This window comes from Myiozetetes cayanensis, unplaced genomic scaffold (assembly GCF_022539395.1).
Source record: "Myiozetetes cayanensis isolate MyiCay16 unplaced genomic scaffold, myiCay2020 scf16, whole genome shotgun sequence".
In the NCBI taxonomy this organism is placed as follows: Eukaryota; Metazoa; Chordata; class Aves; order Passeriformes; family Tyrannidae; genus Myiozetetes; species Myiozetetes cayanensis.
The window spans coordinates 6,503,396-6,529,112 of NW_026087270.1; the positions used below are offsets into that span (position 1 = coordinate 6,503,396).

Sequence of the window (25,717 nt, forward strand, 5' to 3'; positions counted from 1 at the left end):
CTACTCCTCTCTAGCCAAGGTTTAAAGGAATCATTAGTGAAAAGTATATTTTTGAATCTCTCAAATTATCTTAATGAAACTTTTTTGTCCCTGGACAACATATGTGAAAACGTACAGATAAATGATGCAACAGTGTCACCTACAGGCAAGCAAAACAGCTAAAACCTTCTCTGACATTGCATCCTCTTACCTCTCAAATCCTTCTTATCTTCTCCTTTCCCCTCCTCCAACCTGCCTCTCAATCATTAATAATACACATCTGGATTTGGGGATTATCCGTATTTCCAAATACAAAAAGAAGGACAAATACCTAAAATGCTTTCAGGAGAGCCTAATACAGAATAGTTAGATCTTTTATGCAGTAAACTATGCCTTACAATAAACATGCTGTGCAGCCAGCAAGTCATCTATGCTGGTAGTGGATACATTGAGTACCTTACATCTCCTGTGCACTTGTTCAAATCCACCTTAATTAGGTGGTCAAAAAAAATTCTGATAAGAATATTTTTCAGATCTCAGAACGACCAAATGTTGACATTACTATATGCAAGAAAGTAAAAATGAGAAAATATTGACTTGCCTAAAAACAATGGACAAAAATTTTAATAGTATTGTCTAAACTTGCACAAAAAAAAAAAAAAAAAAAAGCCCTCCAGCATAATTTGGAGCTAAATCTAACTCCAGCATATTCTTGGGCATAATTGATGGATCAATTCAGCCTACTCTTGCAGAAAAAGTGGAACACCTTCTTATTAGTAGCTCTTAGAATTCTCAGAACTCTCAATTTTCCAGCAGAATACTCTTTTCTCCCAGTATTAGTGCCCTCACTTTAACACTCAATAGGTTTTTCTTGGCTTCTCAATTTCTAATCAGACCACTGATGTTCACCACTATTAGTTTAACATCCTTCCACCCATAAGTCCTATCTGCTCCACCACACTCCAGGTTAGATAGTCTCTAAAATACAGCAATATGGAAATATGAGTACTCTCAATCACAAGCTGGGGATTTCATACCTCTAGAAGACTTCTCAGATGGTTGAGTTACTGAATAGGATTACTAAGTAGGATTTTCTTGTTATTATTACATATACTTGAAGCACTGTTGCCATTTGGGGCTGCTGTCATTTACCAAAATAAGACAAAGAATATGAAAATAATGCATGTTATATAACAGGTTCCCAAGTTCTGTGTTTTTACAGAGCCTCTTAAGCTTAGGAAATGCCAACTTCCTTTTTTAGCTATTTTAAACATCATCATTAATGTAGTTCATAATTTAATAATTCCACATCCTTGATATATTATTGAAAATTCAAAATAAATGGAACAAATAATAATAGCTAATTTAAACTGTTCAAATGCCCAAAAGATCTCATCAGTAGTGAAAATAAGAAAGTAAATCTAATTCTATTCTCCAGTTTATACTAGTTTCTCTGATTAGTTGATGCACATCCAACCCATTCTTTGACCTCCCTGTGGACTTCCCTCTCGTCAAACCTGTTAAGATTGTCCAGTAATTTACCCTGCCTCTCTCCCACCATATGATTATCTATGTATGCCACTATAACTTTAATGCATGCAACAGACTGACACTCTCTTTGCCCACAGTCAGCCATGACACTCATTGGCTCATCACCACCTCACAACCACTGTCTCGACTGCTTAGGGCATTCACAGCATCTTGCTCAGTTTCTACATCCATTTAATTTTTGGCTGCTCCAAAAATGCCAGCAAGGGTACCAATTAGTGTCAGCTGTAGCAGTTGCTTTATGTGATATACACACCTGCCTACCAGGGTTGGAGAACCGATGCATTTTACATAGGCCATCAAACACAGACACCCAACGGGACTCATCTTTGGCACTACCCACCTGAACCATATTTAAACTGCTGACCTGAAAACAAGAGGCTTTCCATTTCATTGCCAATCCCTGGAGCCACCAAGTTCTATGCACGTGGAAAAACTTTAATAACACAAGACTGACAGCATTTAAGACTTAAGTCATGAACTTATGTAAGCATCTGCTCATTCATGGTGCACCATGATCAGCACACCATTTGGCAAGGGAACCCCTTTATGTCACCCTCAATTTTGTAAGGGTTGGTAATGTATAGATTATTTAACACACCTCCAAATTACATTTATTTAATTAAGCTTTATGACAGATAAAGCTGTGACAATAATGGCGTAACATCATTGGCTAAGGTTTCTACTATTTTACAAAGAGAAAATTCTGTCTTTAGCCTCTTAATTTTAAATGTCTAGTTTTAGACGAAGTTTTAGTTCACATTAAGTTTGCCAACAGTTTAATGGACACATTACAAACCATGACATCAGTACATTTTGCTGAAGGCAAAGGCAAGTATGGATTGATATTGCATGAAATAAACCTCACTGGGTAAAGTGAAATAAATCTATGATAATTTCCATTCACTGGACCACTCACATTTTATCCCTAGTTTGTAACACCAGGTCTTTACCTAATGTGGGCAGCTACAGAGCACAGTACAACATGGAATTCTCCCAGCTTTCCTCTTTTTCCCCTGCCTCTGGGAGATACTGTTCTCTCCTACAGGAATGACAGCTGATGCTAATTCTGCTTTTTGGTTCAACTGTCTGATGATGTGGCTAACACTTTGTCTCCACTGATTATAAATTTGTCACCTCTGTGATCTAGTCAATCTCCAGTATCCTGCAGCCTGGAAATGCAATAATCTCAATTTCCAGCATGCAGGTCTCCCAGTGGTAGTGAGAAAATCATTGTCAAACCACTGGGAAAAGCAACACTAACTATCCTTCTTCTACTGCAATTATCAGAGCTTACATAAATAAGGAAATGTCACCCATGCTGACTTTAAAAGCCTGTCCAAGTAAAACCAAACAAAAATAATAAATCTCTGATAAATGATCTCTGATAGACTGGGAAAATTCTTTATCACACTTTTTTAAACTTTAATTGCACTATAAATAAGGACTAAATTTGTGTCATTTGCCAGTTTTTGAAGTGCCATTGAATTATCTTTTGAAAAACCCATTCAGCACAACAAGAAGAAAATCAAGAAATCAAAAAAGGAAAATGTCAAAGAAGTTTGATTCAGTTGTTATTCAGGTATAGGATGATGCATCTATCTATGGTTTTAAAGAAGTTAACCATTAAAACTGAACTAAAAAGATAAATTCCCAGAGTAAACAATCTCTATGAAGGGCCTTAATGAAAGAACCTAACACAGACAAAAGTCAACCACAGAGCTGAAATTCTGCATCTTTTATTAGACTGCCCTGTAATATAATTTGGTTTAGGTCCCTACACCAAATAACTTTTTCTGCACCATATTTCCTGTGTATATAGTGACATCACAAGGTAAGAAGCAGCATTTTCTGTAAGCAGCCACAGCTTGTAAACAAATAGTCTTTTCAAGGGTAAAGGGTCAAGACAGTTTCAAAGGAGCAGCTAAACAGCAGCATTTAATCAAGCTGCATTTCCATTGTTCTGTAGAGTACTTGTACCTATTGATCCCAAGCTTGGCCGCTTCAATGACTCCTCCGTACAAGGAACACAGGTGAAAGACAGAGGCAGAAAACAGGAAGGGTCACGAGAAGCAAAAGAAGTCTGGTAATAAGCAACTGGAGAGAAGTCAAAGGTCAATCAAGGCAGATGATGTCTAAGCATAACTACAGCAGGAGACCTGACAACTTCATTGAAGCCACAGCATTTTCTACATTCATTTGAAAGCTGCAAGGTTGGTTTTCAGTCTGTCTCAAAGTATCTTCTTGATAAGCATACAGTATACAGGATTTAAGCCACAATTTACTTTCTGTACACAGTCTGAGTACATTTACTTCCTGAAAACCTTGTTTTAGGTTACATACCGGGTGCTGAACAGTTTCATTTTCTTCTTTTCAGGAGCATACACACATACCCACACATATAAAATATGAGTATCAAAAAATATAAATATTTTTTTTCCTCCCTGTGATTTCCAAAATGATGAATGAAAATTTTGCTCTATGCTTGTTGCTAACTTACTGAGTATCCATTCCAGCTGACACACACATTGTCCAGAGAGGACAACTATGTAAAAAAAAAACCAACACTGGAGATCACACAGTTGTATGTACTGAGATCCTTGCTAATTTCAGAAATATGGATACTGGATTCCACTATATGGAAAAAAGAAAAAATAAAAATCTGTCATTTGTATGTTACACAAGGTAACCACAAGAGTTTTAAACAACCCAAATACTTCCACTCACTCTCAGCCAAACTTTGATGCCTCTGCAGTTGTTTGTCTGTTAAATTTTGGAACTAGTGTAGATCCCACTGCAGTGGTTTCTGAAGAGTTCACATTATTTCACATACTTATCTTCTTTCCAAGCCTGTGAGAGGGTAGGTTCAGTATTTGTCAACCAGTCTTTCAACTGGTATTATCACATTTCATTTAAAAACTTGCATTCACTGAGTTCCTCAAAATACACAAAGTCTGTGACAGAAGGGAAAAAAAAAAGCTCCGATTTTCCCAGAGCCCACATGCTAATTTCTTAACCCATCAACTTTTCCTCTGTTACAAAGGAGACACAGTCCTTCTTTACATCAACATCACCTTCTCTTACTGGAGCCAAAAAGAATAAAATCCACCTCAATTACCCTCTCAACTGTGATCTAAAATTCCAAGGTATAAAGGGGTTAGTTGTAAGAAAAAAAAATTAACTTTTTCTTCAAAACAGAAAAAAAACCCCAAACATAAAATCTCCCTGTTTGTTTCTCATTTAACATGTACACTATTTTAGGATTCTACTCTAAGATTCTTCATTGTTCTTATAGAACCGAACGGTGTTATCACAGATTAGGACTCAATTGTCACACTAGGCACTTACAATTTAAATTCCTATATAAATATCTACATAAAACTCCAGATTTCACTGTTGAGAGCTGAGTACCTTAATAGTGTAAGTGCTCACTGTAGCTAGAAAAAAAATACATACCTTTACATTGTTATGTCAAAATTTTGAGATCTAAGAAGGGGTTTGACAAAGGCAAAAAATGTTGAGGAATTATAGCTGAAGTCTGACTTGAAACCTGAAACTAATATGATTTGTTACGAGCAAGAGGTTCTTTCTTTCAGTGCTGTGTAAAGATGGAAGAATATAACAACTCTAGAAATCCAGTGACCCAATCTACAAAATATTATGGGTTGTAGAATGACTTCATAAAAATAGATTTTTATTGTGTTATTTCAATGATGTAAGGTTATAAGTTATTGATTCTTACAAGATATAATCAATTAACACTTTTCTGCTGTTTATCTCACAAACCAGAAGAATTTTGTGTTTACTTTGGTAAAAACTATTTATTGAACATTTATTCTGTTTTCACTATGTCAATTTGTCATTACATGATGATTTAGGGAGAAGTTAAGATTTCAGAATTTGGCTGAGTAGCAAAACTATGAAAATACAACTATCATAAATAATTTTATCAAACTTTCCATTTCATTATGCCTTTCTCCCAAACTTCATATTTTCCCATATGTGGTTGAATTCCCCCTAAGACAAATGGTACAATTTCACTGAGGAAAATAGCAAAATGGACGTCAGAGTCTGTGTCATAATAAAATCATTTTGTACTAAGAAAACTTTTCCATTAAAAAAAAAAGACATATTTTAGTAATGGTTTAACCAACCATATTTTTTCCTAGCAGTCAGTAACTTCAATGCAGTTAAACACCACTTTAAATTAATCTACTGTTGATTTATTGATCACAAATTAGTTTGGTAGTAAATGTATGTCTATGAAAAATATAACAAAAACCTACTAGCAATTAAATGCAGTATGTCATGCAAGCATTAAAGACGATATTACTACAACATAATACAAGTTCTATTAGGAGAAATAAGAGCTACAATTCTATTTAACTATAGTCCAGTTCTCTCAGGCACTTACTGGTCGGGAAAAGTGCAACATCCTCTCTTGAAATTCAAGTACTTTTTTTTTTTTCCCAAACTCTTTATGATATAACAACTTTTCTGGTTCCAGTTAAAAAGTAAAATAAAAAATGGCAACAGCATCATCAACGGGGAAAAATATTAAACCCTTTTTAAAAAATGAATCAGGTGCAGATATTGAACTGTACTTTTTCATCCTTTGTCTCACTTTTCAAATGATAATTTCTTCCACAGTCACCATTAAATCCTGATCTATTCCAGCTCTCTGTATGGGTCATTGATTCTAGATGTACCATGGTTATTTTTAAATGTTTCCCTTTCGTAGAGAAAAAGAGGGCTGTCTAGAGCCAGATGGGTAACTTCACACTTCATTTATCAAACCAAATGCATTAGACTCCACCCTCTCTTTCCCACTATTGCTGTTAAATTTCCATATAATTTGGTAGCAATTTTCATTATCATACAGTGACCCTAAAAAGTCTATACAGGTCTGCATGGTTAGTCCAAAATTCACAGCTGTTCCCTTCACCGTCTATTTGTTACAGTAGAATCCAAGGTTCCCCTCACTTTATAAGGTGAACAGTGACCTTCTGTAAGCAGAGGTCAAGAAGGGGTCAGTTCAAAGGGCTAGAGCAGCTCTTTAACAGCTATAACAACCTGTCCATCAGGCACTATCACGCAGTATAAACAAATCTGGGGCTTTAGAAACTCTGGACCATTTCTGTTAACACTCAGAAGACATTCACTGAGTCCTACCTCAAGTATTTTGGATCACTACCACTCAGAGAACAACTTGAATCCCTAGAAGACCTGCTCAGATACTTGAGACACTGATGACATCTTTGCCTCAAAAGTATATGAAATGCTGAGCTGCAACACTTAATGCACTGCCACGTGTTTTGGACTGTGGAGCTGAAATAAAGTCTCAGAGTAATTTCACTTCATTAATACACATAAACACTGGTGCAATATTAAGCAAGTAACACAAGGGCATGCTTTAACCTTGTAGATACATATCAAAACAGTCCCTATGCCTTTCGCTGAGAAAGGTTAAATTTCTAAAAGTTCAATCGGTTTGTATAACCAGTTCCCAGCATGTCATTTCAGGTGTTAATGACACAAATAAAACACCAGAAAGAACAGAATGACTACAAAACTCTACAAAGACCAAATACAGAGTAAAGTTTTTTTTCAGCTGCCCTCCCTTCATTGACCTAAATTTCTTGAAGTTGTACTGTTCATAATCTGCTCTCTAATGCACAATGTAAGGTAATTAGAGTCATCTGTATTTAACTTCCACAGGAAAAAAATTCTATTATCTAATCTAGCTGATCCCCTGATAGCCTGTTGAAAGTAAAATACTGTAACCTATTGCCTGCCCTTTGACAAGTGCTAATTATTTCCTGTCCAAGCACATTTTTCTCATGTAATTCCAAAGTACACAATAGACTGATCTCTAAAACATGAGCAGCCCTGCTTGTACCACAGCGGACGTTTTATAACTTTCACCACCGTGTGCTCGATGGCTACCACAGCCAGTGTTTCATTCCAGACATCGAGCAGGAGCTTTGATGAAGTAAAGTGAGGTGTATGGTAACAGCCTGTTTATGCAGATCATATGGATGAGACTCTCAGATAGGTCACTGGAATGGGAAACATCAAATAGAAAGAAAAAGGATTATGGATATTTAATACTCAAAGGACACTTTCTTTCAGAACTTTCAAGGCACAATGCTCTTGAAATTTTCTTTCAGGTGTTTAGTTTTAAGAAGGCCTGCACTTCATCTGCTTGTGCCTCTCCCCATCCCCCAAAAACTGTAGCGTTGCTGTGTCAGGGACGAGGCTACAGCTCCAACTGCAGCCCTGGCTCCAGCCTTGGAGTGCTCTGAGCAGCAAGCAGAGGCCAGAAACACCGAAACCCACCCGACCTTTAAATTACCCCCAATTGCCATGATTTGTGATGACTTCATATGTTAGGGAATTACTGTTAAAACTAAAGGAACACTAAAATTATATTCCACTCATTAGAAACTTTCTTTTCTGGTTCACAGCAAAGATGCACATGTCCCAGAAAATCCTGGAATGATTTCCCCCTCTCCGACGCAGCCAAAACATTTGCTTTATTTAGCAAGCACAGTGATGGAAGGCAACCCCCTCACCCAAAAAAAAACCCTCAAACAACTAAAAACTCCTTAAATTCCTCAAAACAAAGAGATAAAACCCACGTGATAATATGGACAACATTCTGCTCTGAGATCTTAACTGAGTAATATACAAATAAACATTCCATACTCATAAGAATACAAACTTACAAAACACAGCCTCTAATTTGTAAAATAGTTACATGTAATAATGCTTATATTTTATCTAAAGCTTCTAAAATATTTCAGGTCCACTCACTGTAACTATCTGGAACAGCACAGACACTCAGGTGTCAGACCCAAAATCTAGAGGTTGCTTTTAAAAGCAATCTCAGAATTTTCAAGAACTAGAACAAAACACAAAAGAGCTCCCTTAAATAGAATATTTAGTGCAGGTAAAAAAATAAATGCCAATTAAGGGCTAAATCTCATTTACAAAAACTACAGTAAAAAATACTTTTCACTAAAAACTGTATTTAATTATAAATAAGAACAGCTGGTTTAAAAGAAAAGTTGTACATTTGGTAGAAAAATAATGTAGACTGATAGATACTTAATGCAAGTGTGGTAAATAAGAAAATAATAAGAAATTATGAAATTAGTATAAATCTATAGCTTTTAGAAATAGATGTGAAAAGGGGTGACATCAACTCATTTAACAGCTAAAGAGAAGGACACAAGGTGGCATATGCTGGAAATTCTCTTTCTCTCACCTATTTCTGAACAAACTAAAAGTATGGTGTAGCTGTAGGTTCTGAAATGCATTCTGACTACATTCTGGTAACAGACCTTTCCAAATGGAAACATAAACAACTTTTTAAAATTGTTGACCTGATCTGTTACCACAACAATGACTCCTATTAAGAACTACATATAACAAAACTGTCATAATATCAACTCCAGCATCCAGTTATGCCAATCTCACCCAACTCAACCCAGTGAACACCAGTTGGACACCACAGCAAAATGGCAGGATCACAAAGAAAGCAGACAAGCAGTGTGTCCATTAGCACAGCATGCCAGCAAGAAGCATTGTTCATATTGTCAGCAATATATGGAAAACCTCAGGGCACTTGAGGTGGCACCAATCCTCAAATATATATACATTTTGCCTCAAGCTATTATCAATGGCCTCCATTACATGAGCACAGTAAGGGAGCAGTCTAACCCACAAAGTAACTCTGAAATCAGAAGCAGAAACATTGACTATTCCATTCAAGGAATTACCATTTGAACAGTGAAAATTTTGAAAATCTGTTGAAAATGTCAAATTGCCCCTGCAAGGGGATTTATAGGAGTGTTTCTCACCTCACTGTCCATTCTTTACGTAGCCTTTGTCGCTCCTTAAGGACCAGCAGGAAGCAGTTGATGGTTTCATTCCTTTGTTCCTCAATTTGTTGCTCTTTTCTAACTTCGGCGAGGACCAGACTTGTCTTTAAGGGAGGAAACACATCAAAATTATAATCTAGAAATAGGAAACAATGTGTAAAATTAATAAAAAGCCCATAAGCAAATAAGGACAGTAAATCAATAGCTTTTTTTATTACAGTTCCTCTGCTGACAAATCAATACAGTAAATGATGGTTAGAAATGGCCACCATATATTTGGTATTTAATCAATATACATGGCATATAAGGTAAACCTTAAAATCTCATTGCCTTAAGTATCACAACAAGACATTGTGCATTCTAGGCATAATTTTCTTGAGGCGTAGTTCTTTTCTAAATATTATCTGAGATCAAATCATATCAGAAGTATTTTCTTCAATACATTTGTTGGGGGAATTCCCCCTCCCCACTGCTCTTTGGTAAAGCTAATGAAGAAAACACCTGTTTTTATTGTATCTTCTGAAAGGAATATCTGATAATGTCCCCATGTTCTCTTTATCATTAAATCTTTCAGTTAAACAAGTAGCAAAACATTTTCACGCATAGAATAAATTAAAAACTGCTAAAAATATACATATCTATAAATGCAATTGATTTAAGTAATCTGTACAGTATGATGACAGTCTCTGCAGACTAAAAGTTATGGCCTTCCCCAGCGTTGTGTTGACAGTTAACATTGGTGTAACAAAACTGCAGATCTTCTTATCATCCTTCAGCCAGCCAGCAAGTTAACTCTAAATCCATCACTCCATCTTTGCCTTCACTAACTCACCCACCATTTTCTCCCCTTCTTTCACCTACACTTCCCCATCTCTGCCAACTTGGGAAGGACACAGCACCTTACTGACCAGCCAGATGTCCCCCAGTGCACATGTGCTGACTTGATGTACAGCCCTGTAACCATGGCAGAGTCAATGCAACAGCCTTTTCCTCCAGTGGAGATATTATATTGTCTTTTTCACCTTAACCAGCCACTGATACACAAACTATTTTTGCTATTCTAACCTTCAGTCATATGTTCTGCAGACACATCAAAGTATCTAAATGCTTTTGGGAAGGATGACAGAATAGGTTTGTGCAAGCATTCTATCTATCTTTTTTCACAGTAAAGGAGGCAAAAAAAAGTTTCTAACCTGAGGAGTTGCATATGTGACTTTGAAAACACAAACATAACTAAGAGCTGCAATTCCTATTTCCCAGCACAATCTCTCTTACAGGAACAATGTGACAGAAACACATGGCATATTGCCTCCTCCTCAACATCACATACACATTACATTCTGCCCTCCCCAACTAAAACTCCTCTGGGGATTCTGTGAGAGAAATAATTGTTATTATCTTTAGTTTGCAAAAACAGGAAGATCTACCCTTGGTCTGACAGGGGGGTTTTCCACAAGAAACAGTAATGTGCAGATTATGCACTTCTTAAACTATGTAAAGCAGCGGTAGCGTTACTACAGCCATGGTTGTTCCATGAGACAAGCATGACAGGGTTCACAGAAAATAATGTTATTATACTAACATCTGATGACAAAGAGCAAAAAGCATCTTTCTCCCCACCTCCCAGTTCTATCAGTTGTCCTACCAAAAGGCATTAGCCCATCATATGGAACTAACACATCAAAAAGAACATTTTCTTGTAAAAACCCAAAATGTTCAAAACTCTGTCTATACAGATCACATTCTTGACCCTTCTTTGACATTACAAAGCAAACAAAAAGCCAGAGAGCATTTTCAGATAAGGATTCCCTGACAAGGGTTTCCCTTGCACTGACCTACAACATCTTTTCCACAAGCTCTAATATCCGCCAACTTCAACAATCCTGACCTTACAGCCTCACTTCCAGCAGCTGCACAGTTTAAAGCAGGATTTGATAGAGGACTTCAGCACGTGAAAACACACTCACACAAGATGATGTACATTATTTAATGAGTGATAAATTAACACTCCTTGTCATTCACAATAAATATACCTACTAAGGCTTTAACTTTTATATTTATCATGCACAAGCCTTGACACAGCACTACAGCTTAGAGTTTTTCTCTATTATAGGACAATCGGACCATAGCCATACAGATAGACCACAGCCCACCAAACTTCCCCTTCAGAACTCCTGGATGGTCACATTAATCACAATGGGACAGGGAAATCCACTGGTGACAGTGACTTGTCTACTTCTCTCCGAGACTGCAGTAAAGAACCAAGGTTAAAGATGCACTGCCTCACAAAGCTGAAAGAAAAGTTATCTGTAGGCAACAAACATCAAAATCCCCAACATAAGTGATTCACAAAGTGCAGAGCATGGAGAACTGATAGTTCCTAAAGAATTTGCAGTTAAAACCTGATGAAAAGAGGACGTTATTACATTGTTATCAGTTGGAGATGGGTGACCACTTCTCCAAGTATTCACAATCCCATAATGCCATTGTATGAATTCTGCTGACCTGGTCAAATTGCAACTTTGGTTCTGAGTTCCATTACCTAAAGTCCCTCCATCTACAGGAACGCCATAATTCTGGAAACTGAACATAATTTCATTTTTACTGAGAGAAATTATATTGCTCCAGCCTTCTGTTAACACCTTTCATTTATGTGGTGATGTGCATAGTTCAAGTCAAATGCATAGTTTGACACTGACATCATAAACGCTTCTTTATTAAGCCCTGTGAGAACAGTTGCAGCTACCTGGAGGGTGAAATAGTATGATTAAGCAACATACAACAACAATACATAGCCATTTAACTGATTTACTTGTTTTCTAGGAGTGCTGAGGGCAGTGAGGTTACCTGGAATGTGAGTGCAGGGTTTGATGTGTAGCTTTTATAGAGGCATTTCTTAATAACTTGCTATTCTTATAATCTCAATAAAAATCTCAAATTGTAACAAATAAAGTAGCATTCTGGGTAAAATAATATTATAAAACATGTTCCTTTGAAAGTTTTCTTTTCCATGTAGCTTGTTTTAGGATTTATTTTTAACAAGGGGATTTTATACCTTGACTGATAAAGGTCAAGGGTTCAAGAAACTCGGTCAAAGATGTTATCATGTGGGAAAGCCATTTCCTCACAGCAACACTGATAAAAATCCATCAGAAACCTGGCTGATACCACCTCTTCTCTAGAGAGCAGGAATGACCTTCTGAACATCACTGTAGTTGCACATGCCATCAAAGAAAATCTGATCTTGTGTCTCAATTCTTTCAATGACAGATAATTGTCTGCAGAGGCCCCCTTTGCCCAATGCTGAGTGAAGCCTTCACATTTCTGAACTGGACTCAACACTGACTCAGTGTTTTTCAGCACACATGGGACTGCAGGACAGTAGAATAAATAAACAATGCAACCAGCCCTACAGCCTGTCTTATCTCATCCTTGTGTTCACAGAGATTCTTGAGGGTGGTAATGTTTACAAACTGTTGAAACTTTCTTTCTTTTGCTTCCTGAGCTGGCAAAAACATATCCTGGACAACCTAAGCAACGAGATTATGCAAACTGCTTATCACTTGTGGGAAGCAACTCCTTGTCTCATTGGCCAGCATATCACTTTAATAAGCAGTATTGTTAATATTTTCAGTACATCTTACTAAATTTGCCTTACAGATCTATTAATGTACTTAAATCCTTTCCTTGTAAATCCCAAATGGCACTGGTCTTAAAAACAAACACACAGCCCACCTCTCAAAAAAGCCCAAAGCTATACACATGCACATATATCATATATATATATAGAGGGAGAGAATCTATATATATCACAGATGCCAATCCAGCCTTCTATGTTAAATATAATATTTAGGAAACTAAACTCTTTGACTTCCTCCTGGCACAGCAGCAGAACTAATCTAATGCACTACTGACACATCAGGCAGCAGCCATCAGAGCATCTTCTCTCAATACATAAGAAAGGAAGGTATTAAGGTTAGATTTTAAGAGACCAACACCCTATTCCCTCTCATTTCCACTGACAAAATATATCAGTGAGAAGGGACTGAATAGAAGCTCTGCTAACCAAGCCTTTCTATTCACCCAGGAAATACAATCAAAATTAGATACCTAACAAATCTAAACTAGGTTTTTTAAGAGGATTACAGTAATATTTTTTCTTAGATACACAGCAAAAGAAACTCCGTTTTAACATCCATAGGCCACTACCCTGCTGAACTGTGTGTGTCCTGGGTGAATACCATGACATGCTTACAACCAAGCAAGTAAAAGCAACATCTAAACCCTCCAAACCCCACACTGGTACATTTCCAATCTTCTAAAGCTAGATTTTTCCTTCCTTCAATACAGACCTCTTGAGGAGCCAGACTTAAGGTTAGAAAAACTGTATAGTTGGAGACATGAAGCCTAGTGTTCTGTCAAACAAATTAGCCTTCAGTCTGAACTAAAGTGGCACTTGGGACAGTTTGCCTCTTGGTTCTACTTTATTGGGTCAACAAGTCAGATTTTTCACTCTAAGATTTAATTTACTCACCACCAGTTTAAATAGGATAAGCTTCTGAATCTTTACCAACCACTCCTACTTTAACGTAGCAGTCATCTCTAAAAAAATCAATAACTAATACAGAGAGTAAAGTCTGTAAGCAGCACTAAAATTTTGTTCTGTATCTTCCCTGTTATTTCTGTAATTTTATTTTGCTTTCAGTGCAAAAAGTATCCTGACGAAATTCTATAAAACTAGAACGTGGTGCCTTTCAACGGGGTGAGGGAAAAGAAGCTGAAATCTATTAAGCCATGTTAATTTAACATGTTGTAATTCCTCTGTCATAAAAAAGCTAGTAATTGCTTACAAAACACTGCTCATTTCTTCTTTACTTTTAAAATACAATCAAATGCACCCATTTTCATTGATACGATGGAAACAGACAGTATGGTTTAAGTTATCACCCAGTAATTTGGGCACATTAAACCCAATTCTCTGTCTTTTATTTATTAATCCACTATGCCAGATATCACAGTTTCACTCAGCAACCCGCATGTTTTGGATGATATTGAAAAATGAGTCATGTTTGTCAAAGAAAGTTTTTTTTAAAAAAAAAAAAAAAGGTAAAGAGGAAAAAAGTGTTGTTTATAGAAGCCAGCTGCTCTGGCTTCGGCGCCAGCAGCTCCTCATCCTGCTATTTTACGCTCGCAACCCCCACTGCCCCCACTGGCACAGGTACAACTAAATGTTGACTTCAATGCTTCAGAGAGCACTCAACTGATTCTGTACATGATTAATTGCCAAAGACATGGCTGACCATATGGAACAGAGAAAGCATCAAGTAATTCATACTTCTGTATATGATCATTTGGCCCCTGTTGTTTTAATGTACAGGAAAGAGCTAGTATAGCACAGACCTGGTGTCTTGCCCTTGACAGCCCATTAAGAAATCTCAAAGCACCTAGTTGAAGTTATGCTGTTGGCTTTTCAATAGCAGCCTAATAAAACAGAAGCAAAGCTTTCCAACTAGTCTTAAATCTTTCACATACAGTACATTAACCACTGCTGCTAAAACAACTGGTTTCTTATGATAGGAAATGGGATTTGATTTCTAGCCTCTGCATACTTACTGAAAGCCTTTTTCTGACCTTTGGAGGGTTTACAAAATCATTGTTCGTTTTTCCTGCCATTTTCCCGGTTTCTTGCCATGGTGATCCTAATAGATTTGTTTAAGGTTCAGTACATTCTACTCTTACTAGCTGTTATATGCAAACTATACAATGAAGGTAGGCTCATGGGAGCTGAAAGGAAAGAAATTATTATTAACTGTTTTCTTTCTGAGAGTCAGAGAAGTCACTGTAACATCTAAAACATAATTTACTTTTAAGGAGCCTATAACACAAAACAAAAAATTCCTCAAAAGAAGTAGTATAATAGTGTGTGCTTTCTTGTATCAGACTGGAGACAAATCATCAAATTTCATTTGAAAAGGAAAGGGCAATTTATTTTAAATCTGTAGTATTCTCAAGGATTTCTGACACAGACCTCAGGTAAAGAAAAAAGTACAGATTTGGAATATGTGTCAGTATCATTAACTGCTTTATATTAGTTTTATCTACTGTTAGCATCTTTCCAGTCATACACAGTCAAAGAAAAACATTTAAATAATGTTTCCTTGTCAAAGCTCTTAAGATGACAGTGCTAAAAAGTTAATCCCCGTCCTCACAGATCTTCTGGCAGTTTTGACATATGTTGGCAAGGATGTATTTGCTGGCACCTTCCATTAGAAAATATTTACACAGTTTTCTTGTCTGAGGATTTTCTAGTTAACTAAATGATCCTCATGGTCTGAAGGGCCTTATGTGGGATATTCTAATCATTGGACATTCATCAGTGGTAATTTCCCAGGCTAAAAATTCAGCTAACACTATTAATACTCTAACAACACACATGAATAATCCACAAGCCAACATAAAACTCCCTACTGCTCTAGTTATTGATTGAGAACCTCCAACATAAAACCAGGTTTTAAAGTCAAATATTATGTCTATTTTAAATAAAATACAAAGGAATAGAAAATTTTAAGAAAGAAGTGTAATTTTCGGAGGGTAAAAGGAATGGGAACTCAAGTTGCTGATGTGAAACCATTGCCACAAAGAATATACATTCTCTCCTAGCATTATATTCAATGGTGCACATCAAAACTAAACAAGTACATAACCCAGTTATAAAGCAGAATGCTTGAAGTCAGACATATGTTTAAGCTCTATATACAAGTCTACATGCATTAAAATGTTGGCAGCCCTGCCTCCCTTTGAGGTATTCACTGCTGACAACAAAGGATGAATACCTGACTTGATAGATGAGTAGTTTGACCTAGAAAAACCTACAGTGAGTAGATCACTTGGACTTTCTCAGAGAAACTGTAGGTCTTGTCTGCACCAGAAAGTTGTACCATTTATCTATACCTGTGGAGCTAAAGCAGTACATTTTCTAGCTTTATGAGTTTAAAGGTCATAAATTAAAACAGGTAGAGTTTATTTGGAAATAACTGTTACTTTACGCCTATATAAGCATATTTCTACTTGAGTCTTGAACCATATATTTAGGAAAAAGGAATCTAAACAGAATGGTCAAGTAATTAAGTAATTTTTGGTTACTCTGGCATGCCACAACTGAATGAATTTCCAACTGAGAAAAAAAAAATCCTTTTTACTGGATGATTCAGTGTAGTTATGATAGGTATCTCTAAGATTTTCAATACATAATTACAAAGTAAAAACATGTATAAAGATCAACACTTGCCAAGTAGTTTTGCTGCACTAGTCAGTTTGGCAATGTTCTGAAGGTGAAATATAACCCATCTCATCATGAAAGAGCAACCAAACCACTCAAGATATTTGGAATAAGAGTGGTTTAGCATCTTCAGACGTATGGGTGAGTGAAAGGTTACCCTTCAGCCACATTCTCCCAGAGCATGGCCCCTCCACCTCTGAATCATCAATAGCACAAAGAATGAGGCAGGCCTACCATGCATAGTGGATTATATGAAGTGTAAAACATTGTGGGGAAAAAGCTTTTGAAAGAAGTCAGGAAAAAGCAATCACGCTTGCAAGAAGATCCAGCTGACAGGCCAGTCCCTAACAAGTGAATATGTTTGAAAACATTGTGAATGCAAGAAAAGAACACGCCTTTTGTTTCCAAACCTACAGTGTTTTACCCCAACTGTTGCCTGCATGGCTGAACATATGTTTTCTGAGCAAGAACTGAAGCAGAAAGTGTTCTTTGTTATAATTCACTCCTTTGTATACACCTCCCTTTCTCCATTTTGGTCACATGCAAACAGTAGTTACGCTGAACACTTAAGTTCTGAAGGACTGCCCAGCAGTGTATGCTTCAGTGATTATTTACTATTGCTGAAATCAGTTGAGCTAAGATGCACTACAAGACTCACTTGGCTAATCTGCTCTCTGGACAGCTTATATTTTGCAATGCTGAATCACACCAAGTACAACCTGCACATGCTCACTCAGCCAGCAGCCTGAATTTTCATCATCAACAGTTCTCAGAAGAACCAAAGAACCACACAACAAATGATTTTATGCATTCAAAAGAACTCAAAAGAGTACTCTATAATTTTCTTAGCATCTCAAAACTAGCATCAAGAGCTATTTTGAATAATTTAGAGTGGGGTAGAGAGGAGAGGAAAAAATGATGGACTTCAAAGCCAGAAGTAGGTAATCCCACCTCACAAACACTGAAATGAACTGTAGTTTGAACTAAATACTCAAATAATTTTACTAATTCTAATGAAGTAATTCTACACATAAGCAAGGCATTGCTTTGACTCATCTAATTTATACTGTAGCCCTAATACACTAAGCTACATAAGAGCTTCTTTGAAATATTTACAGATGAAAACTTGTACCAAAATCTCCAAACTAAACCCCTGGTCCTTGTAGCATTCAAAATACAAAATGGAATCACTAAAATTAATATTACTGTCACAAAAACAAGTCTTTTTAAACACCCACCAACTATGAAGAAAGACAGAAAACAGTGAGTGCTAGATTGTGAATTCATTATTGCATTTTTATTTGTGACTACCTTTAGGGTTCAATTACATGTCATGTTACTGATTTCTTTGAACAGCACATCTCAGTATCTGTTTAGTATGGAATAGCCTAGAATACCAACACTTTCCTCCCATCACTGAAGTCACTACCTGTTGCCATTAAGCAACTTACTGTCTTAGCCACAACACTTCTTAACACAATGTGTGCTAAAATAGAGTCGTGCAGAAATTTAGACTGTATTTCCAATGTCATTAGTTTGACTGAAATCACTTAAAACACAGAAAGCCACGTTACAGAATGGGTTAAACGCTGCAGAACGAAAAAGCTGCAAGCCACAATCAAATGAAGCAGCAAGCCACATGTCCAGAAGTGCCTGTGGGCATGCTTTGTCTAAGACACATGCCATAGCAGAATAGCAATTTAGTACATATGCAAGATAACCACATACAGCTGAATCATATCTTCGAATGACATAAGGGTTTCAATGCCTTTATCATCCTCACAGCACTAAAAGCAGCGGGTCTGTGGATATCCCTGTGAGAATGGGATTCTCACCATGTTGTTTCAGAAATGAAGTTTTGTCACACTTGGCTCAAGTTACAGCTTCATTACCCCCAGTGACACCATGGCACACCGTCGTGAAGATTTAAAATTCATAATCATGTAAGTGCAGTAGTGATACAAGCTGTCATGGCCAAAGGGACAGAAGGAAAATTTAGAGCACACTGCTGGGAAAAGCACTGGAAATAAAACCAAAATAGAACCTGCTACACTATATCTACTTAATGTATGGGGAATATGACACTGACAAGCAAGGAGGGCACCACTAGATATTGTTATTAGTTCATTATGACAACAGCATTTGGAAGTACACTTTTCTGGAAGCTATGATCCTTGTTTCTCAACTGAATACTAGGCTGATTTCAGTGCCTTCTCCTCCTCCAGTTTTGCTACAGTATGTAACTATATTTTACATAAAACCACGTGCTAGGCACTTCACATATAGGCCATGCAAATGGTGATGATGTGACACTGGGGGTCTGCAGTGCGAAATGTACAACCTAATGCAATGTACCAGAAAATTTAAAAAAATGGAGGAACTGACAAAGGAGAAATATGGAAAAGTCTACTGATTTAACTCACATCAAACAGTTGCCCAAAATATACCATCACTATTTCGGATTCAGTCCTTACAGTAAATATGGATTCCTCCTGGAAGAGCAGGCTAATGTGTAGTCTTAATTCTCTTGCATTCAGAGCACATTTAGTCATTCTGACTTATTAGAGCAATATATGGACACTAATTTTCCATTGTAAGTGATAAAGGTAAATATGTCTTACTATATCTTACTGGTATATAAAGGCAACACAAATCTTACAAGAAAAAAAGATAATTACAAAATTAGTTCAGTAGTTCAGGTAAACCTACAATGCTAAATAAGCAGTGCTTCACTATAGTTAATGTCTGATCAAACTTACCATCTTGTAGGCTCAAAAGAAACCTAAAAAAAAAAAAAAACCACAAAACAAATCACAAATCACAGCTCCTCCTAAGTTAGAGAAAATCAAATCTCTGCCTGTGTATGGCCATATCCTCTGTATACAGACATACACACCAGGGTACAACACAGACAGCACACCTGCAGTCACTGCCGTGTCACATCCCGCTTAATTGCAGCATGGAATCAGAGCTGGAGCACTAACACATGGTACACTCAGGCAGACCTCCACCCCTTCTAAGGACAGGTCACTTTTCACAGAGGTTCTCATCCTCTAGAGACACTCAGTTGCCAATTTCCATCATGCCAGGCACTCAGTAACATTTTCTTGCTATTTATTTTCCTTTTGAATGCAGTATATCTGTAAAACCTACACTTTATAAGGCTGTTAATGCCAGCTATAGGTAGTTATTGATTTTTCTGCTAGAGTTGTGTCCCAGTAAAACACCATGCTACAACACCGAAGAAGAATTTAAAGACCGAATGTCCAACTATTTGAAAATTTCACTGTATCAAAAAATAGTATATAGACAATTCTCATTAATGGTGCAGCATTCAAACAGGGAAAATAAACTTTCATCATATGACTCATGTGCCTAACAAAGAAAACAAACACTGTGAGCATCAGATCACTGGGAACGTACACACATTGTTTACTCTCTGAAACAAAAGTCGTGTGCTGAATATTCTGGCTACTCAGCAGAGAGGACATTTGCATGATGTGCTCACAAATTATGACAATACAATCTGGAAAACAGACAACACTGTTACCCTGTGACATCCTGTAACAATGCATTCTGTTACCCTGCACTGCCACAGCCACAGCCTCACAGCTCTTGCCTCACCAGTCACCGACGTGTCCTTCTACAGGCGCGTGAAACAAGATATGGGTTCTCAAGTTCAGCTGCAAAGCCCAACTTAAGAGAGAGGTCAAAGGTGGCTGACTAATCACCTCTGCACTCTTCCAGAAGGAACTGTTAATCCACTGGTAAAAAAGCAATGTCAAGGATGTATTAACACAAACTGGCTGAGCATCCTTAACAGACACCAAGTGAGTACATGCCACAGTGGAGATGTTCTCCACTAACCTAAAAAGCTTTTGGATCTCCTGGGTTGCTGAAGAAATGAAAAATAGCAGTTTGTGGAAAAGGGTCTGACCTGTGTTCTCTCATCAAAAACTTCTACCCTTAAAGATACATCATGACAAGCCATGCTAGGGCTCTAAATCTCCAATTAATGTTACTGCCTACCTACTTCACTTTCCACTCTACCACGACACTACAGGGCAAATAACACTTCACAGCAGAGTCCACATGTAAGAGGTACAGTCTGTTTGAACAATCATCCAAACTACCAATGTTGTATATATAAATATTTTTCTTCTTAAAGATGAAAATATGCCATTTAATAAAAAACCTGGTGTCTCTCTTCACCATTTGAATTCTGGAGTTCTTTATTTTCTTCCCTTTTCAATTTTTTATGTAGGATATCATTATGCAATCTTTTTATATATACACCAAATCAATTTTCAGGGATAACTACATTCATTTAGGGAAAAAATACCTAAAACATTTTCACTATAACATGGACTGCCTTCTAACAATATTTGATTATTTTTTGACATTCATTAATAATGCTATTGCCAAGACTTGTATTTATTGTATGCTTATGTACAGTCTTAAATGCTCTACATTTTTTTTTGTTTCACAAAAAATTTCTTAAATGTTTATCAACAGAACTACTTCCCTATTAAACTACCACTATGTTCTTGAGTATTAAATAATCTTCTGGCAGATTTCATCCTGCTTATGACTAGTTGAATCAGTTACTCTCATACTGCAGAGATCACTAGATATATTAATAGATATATTAAGTTGTTCTTACCAGAGATGAAGTGCAAGAAAATTAAACCAAACCCAAGATAAAGTTTCTCTCCTCAAACAGCATAACTAAGGGCATAGCAGCTATTATGAGGAAATAGAGTATTTTGATAAGCATCAGTGAAAACACGTTGTCACAACATTTCTGTCATAAAATAGAGCAACAAAATACTATGAACTTGAAGTTCATACTGAAGAGTTTTCATCTAGGAAAAGTCACTATTTTTGTCTCAACTGCCAGCTAGAAAACCCAACCCGATTTTCTACCTTGATTAAAAAGGTCTGAAAATCAACAAAAGTACTATTTCTACTAAGCTACAACTTGCTGTATTCAAAATTATGTTTTGCTTTAATAATCATGTATTACTGCTTCATCTTCTGGACGTTATAGTTTCTCCTTGCCTGGTTCATTTGGTGTTTATACGCTCGGTATCTGCACAGAAATTCTCGCATACAACCCTGTTGGATCAAATTCATCCCATGGGATGAATCACAACCACATTTATCTACTGTTCCATGTGCTGGTATAAGTCTGTGAGTCTCAAAACAAAATATGAATCAAATTATACTTATGGTCCAAATTTATCACCAAATATGGATAAAAGCAAACAACCTGGAACTGAGATATCCCCCCAAAATGGCTCCATTTTTGACACAGTGCAGTACTTACTTAAGAGAATGACTTCAACTTTTTTGGCCTACGAAAATAACTACAAGAGTAAGCCAGAGATTATCATCAACACTAGGTTTGATATCACCTAAATTCAGGACGAATTCTGGATAATCAAAACTACTCATAATATTTCAATAGCAGTCTTTCTTCATACATCAGTGACTACAGGCAGAAAAACGGAAGACTTACCTGAAACTCCTTAAATCATTTTCAAAGTCTATACTTTGTTAATTTTTAAACAGATTAAAAGCATTGAGCATCCTAATTTAATTTGACATTTATAGAAAGTCTCAATTTTAAACCTCTTCATCAACACAGAAACAGCAACTGGAAGACTGTTACATAAAGCATTTTGGGTGGAAAAGAGCTTAGCTCCTTAGTAAGCTTTGCTTACTACTTTTAAGATATCAGGAACAGAAAGAGGAAAAGCTTCTTCATTTTGTATTATTTGAGGTGAATCCATTAGGTCAATTAAAAAAAAAAAAAAAAAAAAAGAGAGAAAGAAAAGAAAAAAGTATCACAGGTCAAAAGAACAAAATGACACACAAAAATCCATTGCCAAACTGGCTGCTGGTTGGATGCACAAGAGTAATGCTAAACAACTGTGGTATGGAGACAAAATATGCTTTCTTTAAGACACTTTTACAATAAGTTATTTAAACCTTGTGAACAGCCTTGCCTTGCACCCACCCCTCACACATTAATGAAAACAAAGGGGGCCCATTTACATTGTAACCCCGCAGTGAGGTTAAGCATGTGACCTTAAAGTATGGTGCTCTTGTGCTCAGTGGAAAGGTTCTTGACAATATAAACAAGAATTACTGCTGTTAGAGAAAGGGAAGACAATTAAAAACAATCTAGGATGCATGTTGTACAGCTGTTCAAGTTTCAGCTATGTCTGACCTCTAAAGATGCTACGGGTTTTACTTCAGAAATTTAAGCCACTTTAGTCTTATTAAAATAATCCTTCAACAAAAACGGAATTCATATAACAAACATGAGGTTTTATATGAGTAACACAATGAAAATTGTGTGTTGCTGGCAAAACATGCCATCACTGCAGTTAAAAAGAAGTTGTGGTCTGCACATCTCTTTCCAGTACTTAAGCTCACCAACAGCTGAGCAAAAAGGAAATCTCTATAAAGAATGCTAAGAAAACTCTCTGAGAAAAAAAACCACCGTTCTTGAAACAAATGAGACTTTGACAGGTCAAATCACAATCAAATCTGTTTGACAGACCTTTGTACCCAGGAAAAAAAAAAGCAAAAAAACCCCAACAACAAACCAAAAAAAAAAAACCACACAGGGTGACTTCAGCAAAACTCTGCAGGCACAGTGGCCCAAAATAGATCAAATTGCAGGACCAAGCAGCCACAACATTTTTTTAAGCTTAATTTTGGATACCATTGATTCCAAATGCAATAAAGACAGACTGCAATTATGGTCAGTATTTTCTTCACACATGCCCGAAAATTTTCTAATAATTGAGAAAATACTTAAGTTTTAAAGAGAAAATTATAGAACAATCTTTTTTTTTCCCCTCATCAGCCACTAAAACTAATTGACCTAATATTGTCCTTAAAAAATAGGGTTACAGGAGAAAAACTTCTGAGAAAACAACAAAAATCTTGGCTAAGTTTCATAAAACCACAATTTTCCTGCCTGTTTGATCTTTGTACAGTCAGCATAAGCCACTGAAACTCCTCCACAAATGAAAGGCATTCATGGGAAGCCATCAGAAAGCATTGCTTGTCCTCTGGGACCCAGGACAATAAAAGAAAAGTTTGTGCCTGCCACGTGGGCCTACGATTCAGCTTAAATGAACAAACCATTGCAATATCCTTTGGCTTTGTGAAAGCGATACTTCCTACTTTTTTGGAAGAAAGGAAGTCATATATAAACAGAACAAAGGGAAGAGGCAACACAAGTAGAGCCTCTCATAATAAATATTCCAGTGAAAGTTTTGGTCATCAAACCAAGATTAAAAACATATTTTAATCTCCCAAGTTTTATGCTTTTGATGTATGTTGAAGAGGAAAGCTTATATATTTTGTAAGATTTACAACATTTCTAGTGGGAATAGCTTCGTATTTCAGTTTTTTCCCTGTTCCTAAAATTGAGAATGTATGGGGTTGATTCTATCCCTTAATGCTGTGTCATATCAAACACTCCTTTAGAGAACAGAAGTTAGGATGTCCTTTGGACATTTTTTCCCCACAAATAGGCTAGTGTTCAACTGAACAAAGCACTGCAAAATCATTATAGTGATGTAATGGTAACCTATCTAACTATGAAATACTTCTTAAAATGCCAGCTTTTCTAGACCACAGAAAAGTTCAAACATTTGTACTAAACTCCATAGCATAGAGAACCACTAAACTGCATCTCCTTGTGGTGCTAAAATTAGGAGAAGGTTATATAGCTTCAGTAGAAAGAGCAGTAATTTATTATCTGTAATTTCACCACTACATGCCCACAACAGCCCGATATAACACACGAAGCATTACTTTTCAGAATTACTACACACAAAGCATAAAGCTTATGCATTGGGGGCTCCTTTTATAACATCTTCTGCTGAGTTCTGCACGATTTTCTCGACCTCCCATACAACCTTTCTGGGCAGCTTTTCTTGTTCTCTCCTGATATACAGCACCAATTGCTATGACAAAAGGACCTGCTCTTAAAATCACATATTCTTGCTGTAACACAGCTGCTCACTTCCACAACCTTAGGTGAGGGCAAAGCCAAATACACTAATGGTGCCTCCAGATGGTGTGAGGCAAAACAGCTGAAAGTTTCACTGCAAGTAACAATGAAAGAGTGGGTAACCCTCTGCCTTGATTTGTATGTTGTACAACACTCTTGCTTTTTTGCTTTGGTTTTATCTACCAACCATTAACTTTGTGGGACATCATCAGAAATTTTCAAGTATCGTTTCACAAACACAGAAGTCAGAAGAGTAAAGGTGAAAGTTGCTAGAACTGACATTTGGAACAATTATTACCATGAAGATAACTGTACTGTGTATTGGTAGACTTAGGTTAACAATACTTAAGGAAGATCTGTTGATTCCAGAGGAATATGAAACTAACACAAAACAATGAATAAGTGAAGAAAACTCTGGTCAGTAGATAGGTGTGCAGTTTAGGAGATGGGAAGGAGGACAAGGTGAGGAGGTGACAAAGTCTTTCCACAGCTGTGGCAGCCCCTGAGAGTTGACAAAGGCTCTCCTCTGTGTCATTTCAAAGGTACATTGACCACACAGCTGTCTCTCCAGACCAAATCCTTCCAATGTCTTTCCCAGTACCCTCAATCAGTCCATTTGATTCCAAAGATACATAAAAGAAAGGTGCAGAAAACTGTCCAGAGACAGTAAATTGTAGGTAAAGGAAAAAAAGGAAAAGGTAGAGATTTCAGGGACAGCAAGAACCTATCACAGCAGATTGTCTTTCTTAAGGAAAATAAGTGAAATGGTGTGTTATAGTACCAGAAAACCAATATAGATTTTACCTTAAGAACAGTCAAGAAGAGATTATTCCATAACTACTAGAAAAATTACAATAAAATTATAATAAGTGTTAAAGCTGGAATTACACCAAAGAAACTTCGAGGAGCCTGACAGGGAAGACAGGTGTCTTGTCAATAAATACTGTGCTAGAAGAAGGTTCAGGAACAAGTTCTAAAGTCATTTGC

General features: G+C 36.7%; 1 protein-coding gene across 2 annotated transcripts in view; it reads right to left on the reverse strand.

The window, feature by feature from the left end:
- FTO (FTO alpha-ketoglutarate dependent dioxygenase) overlaps positions 1-25,717 on the reverse strand; it is a 234,940-nt gene that overhangs the window by 124,214 nt on the left and 85,009 nt on the right. Inside the window, exon 8 of one of the 2 annotated variants that reach the window (XM_050311353.1) lies at positions 9,393-9,517. In XM_050311353.1, coding sequence (XP_050167310.1) covers positions 9,393-9,517 — 125 coding nt within the window. Of the gene's footprint in view, positions 1-9,392; positions 9,550-25,717 lie in introns of those variants that run through there. The other variant, XM_050311354.1, reaches the window with a different exon arrangement.